The 12,939-nt window shown below is 41.0% G+C and overlaps 2 protein-coding genes across 2 annotated transcripts; one reads left to right on the top strand and one right to left on the bottom strand.

Annotated features, from left to right (window-relative positions):
* Positions 1–575: 575 nt before the first annotated feature.
* Positions 576–4,166, bottom strand: tmed1b (transmembrane p24 trafficking protein 1b). The gene is made up of 5 exons (XM_038714005.1): positions 3,887–4,166; positions 2,514–2,611; positions 2,225–2,414; positions 1,778–1,945; positions 576–1,643 (listed from the first exon to the last, which is right to left on the bottom strand). The coding sequence occupies exons 1-5, from the start codon at positions 4,136–4,138 to the stop codon at positions 1,593–1,595; spliced, it is 759 nt and encodes a 252-aa protein (XP_038569933.1). The 5' UTR covers positions 4,139–4,166; the 3' UTR covers positions 576–1,592.
* A 4,545-nt stretch (positions 4,167–8,711) lies between these two features.
* On the top strand, positions 8,712–12,104 carry LOC119899450 (tumor necrosis factor ligand superfamily member 14-like). Its single transcript, XM_038714004.1, has 8 exons — positions 8,712–8,871; positions 8,977–9,066; positions 9,389–9,653; positions 10,573–10,632; positions 10,737–10,770; positions 11,031–11,102; positions 11,225–11,471; positions 11,618–12,104. Exons 3-8 carry the CDS (start codon positions 9,441–9,443, stop codon positions 11,805–11,807), a joined length of 816 nt encoding a protein of 271 aa, XP_038569932.1. The 5' UTR covers positions 8,712–8,871; positions 8,977–9,066; positions 9,389–9,440; the 3' UTR covers positions 11,808–12,104.
* Positions 12,105–12,939: the final 835 nt, after the last annotated feature.

Raw genomic sequence — 12,939 nt, 5'->3', positions numbered from 1 at the left:
CCCTCACAGACGTCCCAGGAACACGCCTCAAAGTCTGTGAGTCTGTGAGGGGGGACATTGGGATTGGGCCAAACACTTGCTGAAGAGAGGAGCTCCTGCTTCACCGGTGTTGTGCTGAGTTGTCCGCACCTCGCGGGATTTTCGGATAATTTATCACTGTTGATGAACCACACAAAGAATATATTGGTTTTAAACAGCCGGTTACTTGAAATAGACCCGCAACGTACATGCTGTTGTCGGTAGCACGGCACGCATGCAAAACTCTGCACAAGACCAGTGAATGGCAGGCCAGATAGAGAGAGAGAAAGGGGTCAACAATACTAGGCGGGACTTGACAATTCTGATTCGACTATGTAAATCCTTAGTCGAGGACAGCCCTAGTGTCTATACAAGTTGGTCCGACTCCTGATTGGTTCAAGTACTGCAAGCAGGGTTATGTAAAATAATCTAAAAGATACAAATAACGGATAATAATATGTAGGTCTTCACAGAACCCTTTTAAAGAAATTATTCATTTGTCAGCTGTCTGTGTTACCATGTTTTATTCTACAAGTACAACACATCAAACCAAGCACTTAATGTGTAAAAAATGCATTTATTAATAACAATGATGCCCATGAAAACCTGATTTTTACTTATTCTTTAGAACACATAATGAAAGTCTGTTCTTAGTAAAAAAAACAACTCAATAGCTGTCTGAGCAGAATCAAAATGTCACAATGTGTAGACAAAAACATACATTTGTTTGAAATTTGATCATCTAGAAATCAGAATAGAAGCCAGAAACATACAAACACACATCTAACAATCAGTGTGTTCACTGAATTATCCCAATATATATCTGAACGTACACACTAAATATTTGTCTGAGTACTGACACATTTACATTATTGGCAATCGCACTGTAAATCATCCCATCTTATTCTACATTCTTATTTGTCGACAGGTCAGCATGGGCTTGAACTGGCATGTGAAAAGAAATCAGTAACATCTCAAAAAAAAAGCTAACCATCAACAAGGCCGTAACCAAGGAAAATACCCAGTCACATGGACAAATCACTAATGCCAGGGAAATATCCTAAACTTTCAGGTAGAACAAATACGCCAACAGCACTATTGCACATTGTTATCCCTTGTAAGGCAAACCAGTAGTTCTGTTTTTGAGCTGTGTCATATAATCAACCTTTAACCTTTGATAAGAATCATTTTACCTTTAACAAAAAAATCCCCAAAACCTCTCACTTGTTTCAGAAGTGTAGGACGGCAATATACTACAACATTTCCTGCTCTGTCTATGTAGGCAGTCCCTTTGAAAATGGATTTCCTCATCGGTTTGTGGTAAGATTTGACATAAAAGGCACTAAATGAAATGAAACCCCAACTTCCTCTACGTCTTCCTCATCTGGTTACCCTTGATGTTTTAATGATTAATTATTGCTCACAAACCTATCAAAAAACAACAACTAAAATTGATGTTGAATGCTGGTGTTCATGTATACAAAATGAAAAACAATGGAGCATAATCTGAATGGGTAACATCTTGTGTCACGTTGTTCTCCTTCCCAGACTTTTATCACTGCAAAATAAACCCTCTATGTGCAGACCCTCCGCTTATCGTCAAACAGTTTACGGACTGTGTAGACCTGGGAATGGAGAAATAAACACAGACAGCATGATGTGTCAAACTGTGTAACAGGTAAAAACAGGAAGTAATTCCTCTGTCCTTATTTGAGCTCGTAAACCCCCAGAAATGTGATGACCCCAGTGCTCCATTTACCTGGGTAAGGGCCACACACAGCATCACCAGCACACTGGCACAGGACCAGAATGAGACCCTCCACAGGTTGTCTTCCAGGAGGTTTCGGTCCCGTGCCTCAAAAGCACGCAACACCGTCTGCATCTGCCGGCTGCGTTCCAAGCGCCTGTGCAGAGAGTCCATGGACTCCTGAGGAAAATGTGAGGAAAGCTTTAGGGAATTTAAAAAATGATGGCTGCAATGACAAAGAAGCGGGAGTGAGAAGCAGAGTCAATAAAGTGGAAACGATGGTCTCAAAAGTACAGTTTTAAATAAATGTTAACACAACAAACCTGTTACAACTATCTCTCCTTTTCTTCTTGCCTGGATGTTTTTATAGACATTGGTTGAGTATATCTAACAACATGGGTTTATTAAGGAGGTCAGCTGCATAGAATTAACTTCTACACCCCAAAACAGGCATCTCACCCGGATGTCCTCCAGCTTGTACTCCAGAAGGCTTCCATCGGGCTCCTCTAATCCTGCCCACTCCTCATCTCCACCCACATCTCCTCCTTGACCGTCGATGATGATCTCAAAGAACACGATCTTCTCTGAGAAGCGACTGAAGCTGTTGTCAAAGCACATTTGATAGTCTCCCTCATGCGTAGGCTCCAACCTGGAACAACAGGAAATATAAGTGAACGATAAGACAGACAGAACCAACAACGCTCAGTAATATGATCAAGGATTCAGGCCAGTGTGGGGTAGCACTAACACGTGTACTCCGTCTGAGCGCCGAGACTCCATGATAAGCAGGATGCCTTCTGGAGAGAGGATGGTGAAGTCTACATCCATACCGGCCCCAGCAATCACCTGGATGTGCACACACAAATAATAGATATCACACACAAACACACACACAGAGCAACAAGCAACATGCTCACAAATGATATTGTCAATTAAACCATTTTCTGCAACCATTTAGTGAGGATTATTTTTGACAGACAGGAAATCCTGTATGTGGAGAGGGGGGCTCTCAGCCGGGATGGTACCATCTCCCTGCACTTATATGATCATGCATCTTGCAACAGGCCACCAAGCCACAAATTTTCAAGAGACATTATGTGTGCCTTTCGAGGGAGAGTATGTTGTCATCTACTAGGGACTCTCCCACTAAACAAACACACTGCTGACTAGTAGACCTTTATGAGACCTGTTCATGTGTAAATAACTGTTTTACATTTATATGATGTTACACAGTACAGTAGTAGAGCTGAAACATGCAGCTGACCAATGAATCGGCAACGATTTTGATAATTGTCAAATTATCACAAAAATTCACACTCATTCCAGCATCTCTACTGTACCTCTGTAATATTAAATTGAATATCATTGAGATATGGATCCTTTGTTTAAACAAAACAAACAAGACATCGCGTTCAGCTTGTTTTTCCATCATTCTCTGGCATTTCACGGACCAAATGATTAATGGAGAAAATATCCAGCAGATAATGATGAATGGATAATGAAAATAATTGTTAGTTGTAGCACTAGACTGGAGATTTCACCGGGCACTCAGAGCTCCTGTGGCAGCTGTGTGTTGAATTAACACTGATGAGTGGGCATCCTGTAAGAGAACTGACTGATTCTGCTCTCTACCATTTACACAGTGACTCATTAATAAGACCTACTACACTCAATTTGTGATGTGTTATCTCATTTCCTGTATTTTTATATTGCTGATCTTTTGATCAGTGAAGTGAAAGACTTGCATCAATCTCTGTGGGGAAGCACTGCTTGTATTGTAATCTTGCACACAAAGTACCAGATATAATAGTTTGACTTGACGATGGGCCGTTTTACCACAGTTTCAGGAAGCTGTGAGCCCACAGTACGTGGTTATTAGACTGGTTAACTCCCACGATATGAAGTGAGTGGAGGAACGTGAGCTGTCATTAGCTTCCTGTAAAGCTGCAGTTTAATGCTGGAATATACAAATATGCATAGAGTATGCTAGCTTACGGTATAGTGGTTAATAAGTTGACTGTTAGCCATCAACATGGTGTTCCTGTATCGCTGCCTGTAACAGATAGCATGTAAATGTTAACACACTGCGTGATTATGTCTGCGGACCACAAACACAGTTACCTGATATTCGACCTCCATCGTACCATTCTTTACTGCTGTCTGAAAGAAACACTCGGATCTTCCGGCTGGTAGCATAAATGTGAACTCGCTGTCGAGGCTCTGCCCGAAACAGCTCACAGACCCGAAACACCACCCAAACACTAGTGCAAGGACAAACAGTCGTCCTCTGCTCCCGTCTTTCCTCAGGAGAAGGTCCATGGTGAAGATATTCCCAAACACAAGGCTATCTAAGTTCAGCCATCTCCTTCGCATCCCTCTTCCGCAGCAGAACTTTGCGACGTTGTGATTGGATGGAGTCCTCCGAACGAGGGCAAAGCAGCGGACCAATCTGAAGTGGAAGAGTAGCAGTCCTCCTCCAATCACCGGAGGGCTGAGGTTTTCACTCATAACCATCCCAGCTGGTACAGAGAGGCCACTGTGTGACCTGCTGCTACTGTGTAGGCCTATGGCAAGCCGTTTTAACACGTATTCCTTAAAACTTAGTGGTAGCAATATAAAGGCTACTTGTACTTATTTATTAGGTACTAATAACTATTCCTGCTCTACTACAAACAATTGATTAGATCATAGTAGGCTACTTGCAGGGCCGGCCCTGGCAATGTTGGCGCCCTAGGTGAGATTTAAAATTGGTGCCCCCCCCCCCATGCCCAACCCTAAAAAGTGCACCTCAGGGGTTGGGGCCATCGCTCCCCTATCCTCAAGAATTATTTTAAACGTTCAGCGGCCAAATTAGCATGCATAGGTGAAAAGCCAAATCATGGTCAACCTCAACACAGAGACTGTTTACTTGCGGTATGTCTTAGATTCCTAGAAATGCAAAAGCACTGGTTTAGTTTCAATAGTGGAGATGACTCAAATGAAGAGGAGGGTCTGGGGGTCTTCCCTCAGAAAATTTAAAGCATTGGGGACTTCATTTCCTGCATTCTGGTGAAAATGTCTGCCTTTTCTGCCTCAATTTATGGTGTAAAATTCTTCATTTATGTAAAGGGGAATAAAAATTCAGGCAGCAGATGACAATTCAAAATATAAAAAATGTATAGAATATAATGCAGTAAGGCTTTCAGACATACTGTAGCTATTGTTTTTAAATAGCCTATATTTCTCCTGTAGATCAACTTTTCTAATTTAATAAAATCCCTGCTGAGTCAGCACACCTGCAGGCATGATTCAGTCTTCCCTCCTCTTTTGTGTCTTTTGCATGGGGATTTGCATGTGGCACCTTTTCACCTCAAATAACTTATAGTTATAAATTCCTGGACTTATAAAATAAATAAATCCTGTGTTTCAGCAGGTTTTCTGCTCATGTTCAAAACTTTCTGCACATTCAGAATCTCTCCCACATCTGTGTTCTCTGACATGTCGAAAAAACAGAGCAGGCTATTATTAATAAGAGACTAACGTCATCATTTGATGAGAATTCCTAACATCTTTTAATTCTACTTGCCCTATACTCCATATATATATATACATATATCCACAACTGTCTGAACTCATAGCGCGAGCCGCAAGGTGCACTTAATTGCTATCACGGCGTACGCCGGTGTCACAGCAGCTGGGCTGAGATGATTTGTGCCAGTCGAAAACCTTCTCTTGCGGCGTCCCCTGACATTTTGCACCCTAGGCAAGGAGATCTTGTAACAAGAAAGAACAAAATACAATAAAAGCTGAATCGTTATGTAAAATATATAGACACTTTCTACAATCAAAATAGGATCTGCCAGCGGAGATGGGAGATGTTTAGTGCTATAGCGTTGTGGAGTCTGATGGCAGATGGCACAAATGACATTTACATTTACTTATTTAGCTGACAGTTTTATCCAAAGCGACTTACAATTGATAAATCCACTCAACGGCACTTTATTAGGTACGCCTGTTCTATTGCTTGTTAGGACAAGTAGCTAATCAGCCAATCACATGGCAGCAACTTTAGCAGGCAATAGGGCCAAGGCCCAGGGAGGGAATAAACAGGTGAGACACATCAGGCATGTAGACATGGTCAAGACAACTTGCTGTTCAAACAAGGCATCTGAATGGGGAAGACAGGGGATTTAAGTGACTCTGAACGTGGCATGGTTGTTGGTGCCAGATGGATTGTCTGAGTATTTCAGAAGCTGCTGATCCACTGGGATTTTCACGCACGACCATCTCCAGGGTTTACAGAGAGTGGTCCGAAAAAGAGAAAATATCCAGTGAGCGGCAGTTGTTTGGACGAAAATGCCTTGTTGATGTCAGGGGTCAGAGAAGAATGGGCAGACACGAGATGACAGAAAGGCAACAGTAACTCAAATAACCACTTGCTACAACCAAGGTTTGCAGCATACCATCTCTGAACGCACCACACGTCGAAACCTTGAAGCAGATGGGCTACAGCAGCAGAAGACCACACCGGGTGCCACTTCTGTCAGCTAAGAACAGGAACAATTTACACACAGAAGTACAGATAGTAAAGGTAATATTGGTACAGAATTAATGAATAATGGTACAGATATTTATAGTAATGTTAATGATAATAATGATAATCGTAATGGTAGTGATAATAATAACACTGATGATAACAACAATAGGAGTAGTAGTAACAATTGTAGCGGAGGGTGTCAAGCAGGATCATGGAGGCAGTGACCCGCAACCACAGATCCAACTCCACAGCTCCAGAGACAGAAACACCTGCAGAAAGTGACAGGAGGAGAGAGGAGAGGGACGAGAAAGCACAAGACTACGGGAAAGGGAAGAAGTCAAGTATTGATGCATCCTGCCTTATCAACAGTTCAGGCTGGTGGTGGTGTAAGCATGTGGGGGATATTGTCTTGGCACACTTTGGGCCTCTTAGTACCAAATGAGCATCGACAACCTACCTGAGTATTGTTGCTGACCATGTCCATCCCTTTGACCACAGTGTACCCATCTTCTGATGTCTACTTCCAGCAGGAAAATGCACCACGCCACAAAGCTCAAATCATCTCAAACTGGTTTCTTGAACATGACAGTGAGTTCACTGTACTCCAATGGCCTCCACAGTCACCACATCTCAATCCAATAGAGCACCTTTGGGATGTGGTATCTATAATTTAACAAAAAGTACACAACTCATTGTGGAAGTCCAGAAATTACATGCAAATCCAACTTTTCCCAGGGAAGCAAAACAGGATTGAGGAGGAGATGAAAATAAATCCATGGGAACACATGACAGGACAATGATCTAGCAAAGACAGAACAGCAGGCAATAGGGCCAAGGCCCAGGGAGGGAATAAACAGGTGAGACACATCAGGTGATCAAAACAGGGAAGACACAGACTGGTACCCTGGTACTAATTTGGATTCCCCCGTTTGAAAAGAGAGTAAACCATATGCTTGTGTTTAAACATGTATTTAGGCTACACAGACACTCCACTCACTTAATGAGGCTGGCGATGAGTTAAAATAAATAGCCTGTGACTTGTGGTAAATGACAATAAAATATTGTTATTTTTCCATAATGTGCTAAGCAATTGACACTAACACTAAACATTGTCAATATTTGCCAATATATTTGCCACTAATGCCCAAGAGACACTCATCAGGCCTTGGTCAAAGCCGTTTTTTGACTTGTTTTAAGTAAGTAAGTTTTACTGTGTGTGTGTGTGTGTGTGTGTGTGTGTGTGTGTGTGTGTGTGTGTGTGTGTGTGTGTGTGTGTGTGTGTGTGTGTTATGTAGTGTAGTGCCAACATATGGAGTCTGTCATAACAAACTGTCCACTCCTACAACAAAGAAAAAAACCCAGAATTGAATTTCACACTAAATTAAGTGCAGTGACATAAACACTTTATCATCATTCACTACATTTGACACAGCATTTAAACTGCTGCGAAAGAGAAGAAAACATGCTATACCCATATTCACATACAGCATATATGAAAAAGAGTTTTGATAAAGAGAAGAAAATCAAAGTATTTCTCAGAGTAGAGAAAGAACAAAAAGAGAAAAGAAAGAGAAATTTATAACCCAGATTGCCTACATTTCTGTACTTACATACACATATGTAAAGTGGAAATTACATTGGTACATTGGTGGTGTTGGTGGGAAGCAAGTATAAAAAGTGGGTAAAAACACTGCACTAAATGTACATAACAACAGAAAACAAGTATTGATAAATCACCCCTAATTAAAAAGGAAAAGAACAAGAATGCTTAAAGTGAAGCAACTCTTGAACAGTGACCGTAAACATGGGAGGAAAGAAGAAACGTTGCCACAGCTACGCTTCGCAATCCTACCATCCTTTGCAAAGCATTAGTCATCTTCAATCACTGCAAGGTTGTTCAGCAGAAATTAGAAAATTACCTCCTAAAACTCAAATAAAAGCTACATTGCTTCTGAAGCAAAGCACCTGAGGCGTTTGTATTGGCAAATGTGTAAGAAAGCGGTAGCCTCAGGGATGGGTGAGTGTATGGCGAAACATATTCATACCAAAAGGTGGGTGGGTGGTAGCTGCAGTGGGATATGGCGGTCAATGGTACGGGTGTACATTTAACAGCTTGAACACACTCCAGCCCAGCCTCCAAAGCCACCTCTACTGTCACAAATGATGTGTTTACTGCATAAATCAATAGGATTAAAACTGTCCCAAATGCACGGCTCAGATAGTCAATGCAATTGAGCAATTTTTCTCAGGAACTGGCAAAACAACAATTGCTGAAAACACTGAAAAAACAAACCGATGTCTCAGAATATGAGACACAGAGAGTGAGAAATTGAAAAGAGAGAGAAGGAAGTGTCAGCTGATGATAACTACAGTCAGTAGGGAGTGTCCCACACTCACATGCACACTACTCACTCTCTCTCTCTCTCTCTCTTAGTCTGTGTTTGCCTCTTCCCCATGTCATCTTCATTTCCTCCTTACACGAGCTTGCTCAAAAAGCAAAATTAGTGATAGTTGACAACAGGCGAGCAAACACGAGAGGTGAGGGAGGACACAGATCTGTACTCAACAGAGGATTTTCTATTCTCAGAAGGTGAGACATCTAGAGAAGTCATCATACACAGAGAATGTTATTAATGTTATTTTAATTTCTTAGAAATTGTTTCATAACATTTTTTTGCCATTCAATGTCCCAAAGGAGTTTCAGAGGAGTGTCTGAAAACTGCCCTGTGCTGCTGGATGGTTGACTGAGCTTTGGCGGAACATCTAGTGCACAGTTAAATCCAAGGTAGTCTCTTTCTGAATTACCTTGAACAAAATGTGACAATAGGATGTTTCTTACTCATTCATTGGACCTGTTGAAGCCATCTTTCCTTGTGCGCTTGCAGTAGTCAGGGTATGCTGAAATCACTAGGTTTCCCAGAAGCTGGTTGAAAAACTCCTAAGGTCATGTCTGCATGTGTCATGTCTCTCTCTCAGTCTGTCTCTGTCTTCCTGTCTTTCATTTCTTTGTTTTTTCTCGTCTCTCCACAGCATGCCTGTCTTTTGCCTCTCTACGATTCTGTTCCCTCATTTTTTTCTTTACCTAACTCTAGCCCTGTCTCTTTCAGGAACCCTTCCTTGCCGGGCCCTTTGACCTTTAACCCTAACATCCCAGGTGGAATGCAATCTGGTGAGATGGCAGAGGGTGGTGAGGGTACATGTCCCAAGGTGTTTGTGGTGGACAGCCAGGCCAACTACATCTCCATGCCCAGCAGGAGGGAATCGAAATGGGCGCGAGCAGGCCAAAAGTATCTTTTCCTGCTGGTTGGACTCGCCATGTTGGGACTTGTTGTCGAGGGATGTTTAATCTACAATCTTTACAAAAAAACCCAGGTGAGGTTGACGTCTGCATGTTGTTTCTGTTTGTGTGTGTGAGTGTGTGTGTGTGCCCGAGTGAAGGGAGAAACCTCAGTAGGCTACATGGAGCACATGGAAATTCCTCCTCGAGAATTTCCCTATTTTACTCTACATCATAACCAGACAACAAGAAGCAGAGAGCTTAACACATTTGTACGTGGGTTACAGATCCGTAATGACAAATGTGTCAAATGGACTCTTTCACTAGTTGTACTTCCCTTTCTTTTCTTACTCAAGTGCAAACCCAAAACATAACTTCACTTTTCTGAGACAGTTTCATAATGCTGTTTATTACACACCTATTTCTTTGATGTAAAACAGTGTCCTGGTTTGTTTAGTATAACAGAAGCTAGTAAAGACAGTAACATACCAGATTAACTCCCTGCATCCCTTCACTGGCTACTGTAACTCTCAGTAGTTGACTTCAAAGACAGAAAGTTGGCACATTTTGTTACAAGATTTTGTCTTTTGTTATATCAGTGAAAACTGAGGTGTTCCTGTATTACCTGTGTTATATGGCCAAATTAACACAAAACAAAAAACAGTGATCAAGTGAAACCTATATATAATTTAGCTTAAAAAAACTACTTTAAAATGTAGTATTGTTTTTTAAAATTCAGTTTGGTTATTTTTCAAATCTCAATGTGCCTTTCTTTGTGTGTGTGAGTTTAATATATAAAAGTTATAATGTGCTTTTATTTATACTGGACATGTGGATACTTTCATATTTCCATTTCTTCCACATGTGCATTTCTATTGGTTTCCACGAGGCAGGACACTTCCTGTTCTTCACACTCTTGAACTTTTGACATCATGCTTGCAAACACAGATTTTGTAACTCGCCCCCATGTTCAATTTGTATTTCTCACTCTTTTTATTTGTCCTCTCCCTACAGGCTTTTCCCCTCAGTGGGTCTCACCTTCTCTGCCAGAACTCGTCCAATCCCAAAACATCTGTAAGTGTTGGTGTACAATATACACATGTCTTTACAGGTTACACTGTTGCAAGGCCTGACGTGTGTTGGAGTGTTGAGTTATAACTATTTTTTTTTTGTTCCAGGATGGCACCATCATGAGTCAAGTGGGACATAAAGGTATTGAGTTACTCAAATATCATAAATAATTATGCTTCATTTTCTATACATGTGGCTCTGGACAGAAAATGTATGAATTAATCTTGTATTTTTAGCAAAAGTCAGTTGCTAAGATGATTTGACTACATAAGACAAAATGTTGCAGCTAAGATTACAACATATTTGCAACATGTAATACCTCATGTGTGAATTAGAACATGAACATTGATTGAATAGTTGGGGTGATTGACTGATTGATCTGACCTTACTTTCTCGAACAGAGTCCAATGAGATTCCCACAGTGCGAACACATCAGGAACAGATCCAACAGAGGCCCTTTGCTCAACTGTTAGGTTAGAGCCCAGTCAGCAGTAAAACCTAAATATTATAAATGACCTTAATGGTTCATTTGAACTGATGTCCTTCATTTTCTTTGTTTACAACAAGCCTTTTCTCTTTCTCATCTTTATCCCAGGATCCAGCCATCCTATGGACGAGCAGAATGTTGTGCAGTGGGTACACGAAGGTGGCGAAACCATCACCCGCAACATGGACTACAACAATGGCCGGTTGTTGGTCCAGAAAGACGGTTACTACTACCTCTACTCCAAAGTGACATTAGAAATTTCAAATACTGCAATGGAGTGTTCGGTTTTCCAGCACAAGGTCATGAAAAAAACCGAGGCCTATGGCAATCCTATAGAGCTTATGAGATCAAAAAGGTTAGTCAGTGTGCCACTCCTCACTTCCTTCCTCTGTCATAGCACACATGCTTAAGAGTACTTATTTGAGCGCAGCCTGTAAGTAGCTTTCCATATGTGTATTTAAAGGCCAGCTGAAATCAGTGCTGTCTTCATGTTTCCTCTAGAGTCAGCTGTGGGACCCAGAGACCTTCAAGTTCAAAGCCTTCAAGTGTGGAGAACCTGTGGAACAGTTTCCTGGCTGGGATCTTCCATCTGCAGAAGGGAGATAAAATTTTTGTCAGATTGGATAATATCAAGAAGATGCATGAAGGATCTACTGACAACTTGATGGGGGCCTTTATGATATTTCCGTAGAGGCATATAGAAATACCTTTGTTCCACTTTGTGAATGAACACACAGAAATACAGAATTGTCTCTCTGTGTGTTCATTTACACCATATGTTGTGGTGAATTTTATATATATAATATATACAACATGTATAATATAAATTATATTGTAAATGATTAATGTATTTGAATCACTTATGAAAAAGCAACAAATGGTTGTAGTATCATAAAAAGTATCTGATATTCAGGTTATAATCCTACTTAATATAATTTGTTATAAACTTTGTTGTGTGAATAAAATCTTGTTTCTTATCAAACAAAAATGTGAGTTGGCATCCGTTCATATCTCAGACAGATAACAAGACGAAAAGCAAATGCTTTTGAAAAGATAATCAGTGGGTATTTCAAACAGATTTCTTTTCTGCTCACTTAATAAACAGTGCAAAGAAACGACTATTTGGAACCAGCTTGGATACTTTTATTACTCTGCGACAAACCACAGATGTGCAACCCACACAACACAGTTTCAAATCTATCGATTTGCAACATACACAAACACCTGCAGCGCAGTGTTTGTGTATGTGTGTGTGAGGAGCAGGATGTGGTTAAGTAAGGATGCTCTGAGGAGAGGATGAAGGGGAAGGTGGTGAGGTTGGTGTAGCTGACTCAGCTCTTCTCACAGTGTACAGGGGAAAGTTTTGCAGACATTGCAACATTGTGAAATGGAAAATAAAGACATGGAGGTATAGAAACCTTAAGTAAAGGAGAGTTCTGCAACCAACGAGGGACATCTGCCAGGGAATTAGTGTGGGAGAAGTGTAAAAAATGCATGAGAATAGTGTGAAGGCACAGGAAACCATGTAGACAGGTAGACAGACAGGCAACCAATCACCACTAAGACAGATAAAGGTGAGTGGAAAGACTGACCTCAGACGCTGCAGAATTATTTGGGTCATTTCCTGCTCTGAAACACAGATAAAGATCTGTGTATCTAAATGAAACAAACACACAACAAAATACTTGCAGCTTGAGCATGAAGGCTGTGCACATCAGGACACCTCATTCCTCATTTTGATGTAGGCTACTTTTGTGTCACTTGATTGTTTCTATGTTGTGCACTAATAATGATAACTAATTTGAAGATTAAGATTTTACATG

This window comes from Micropterus salmoides, unplaced genomic scaffold (genome assembly GCF_014851395.1).
Source record: "Micropterus salmoides isolate LMB-PRFRI ecotype aquatic unplaced genomic scaffold, ASM1485139v1 Ms_hic_scaffold_12, whole genome shotgun sequence".
Classification (NCBI taxonomy): domain Eukaryota; kingdom Metazoa; phylum Chordata; class Actinopteri; order Centrarchiformes; family Centrarchidae; genus Micropterus; species Micropterus salmoides.
Note: the sequence above shows the minus strand (reverse complement) of the source record. Positions and strands in the feature narration are given on the sequence as shown.

Coding starts and splice junctions, on each gene's coding strand:
- tmed1b (XM_038714005.1), bottom strand. CDS start 4,138: ATGCGAAGGAGATGGCTGAACTTAGATAGCCTTGTGTTTGGGAATATC. Junction 2,612..3,886: donor CGATGGAGGTCGAATATCAG/GTAACTGTGTTT, acceptor GTGCACATCCAG/GTGATTGCTGGGGCCGGTAT. Junction 2,415..2,513: donor CGCTCAGACGGAGTACACGT/GTTAGTGCTACC, acceptor CTGTTGTTCCAG/GTTGGAGCCTACGCATGAGG.
- LOC119899450 (XM_038714004.1), top strand. CDS start 9,441: ATGCAATCTGGTGAGATGGCAGAGGGTGGTGAGGGTACATGTCCCAAG. Junction 9,654..10,572: donor ATCTTTACAAAAAAACCCAG/GTGAGGTTGACG, acceptor CTCTCCCTACAG/GCTTTTCCCCTCAGTGGGTC. Junction 10,771..11,030: donor GAGTCAAGTGGGACATAAAG/GTATTGAGTTAC, acceptor TTTCTCGAACAG/AGTCCAATGAGATTCCCACA.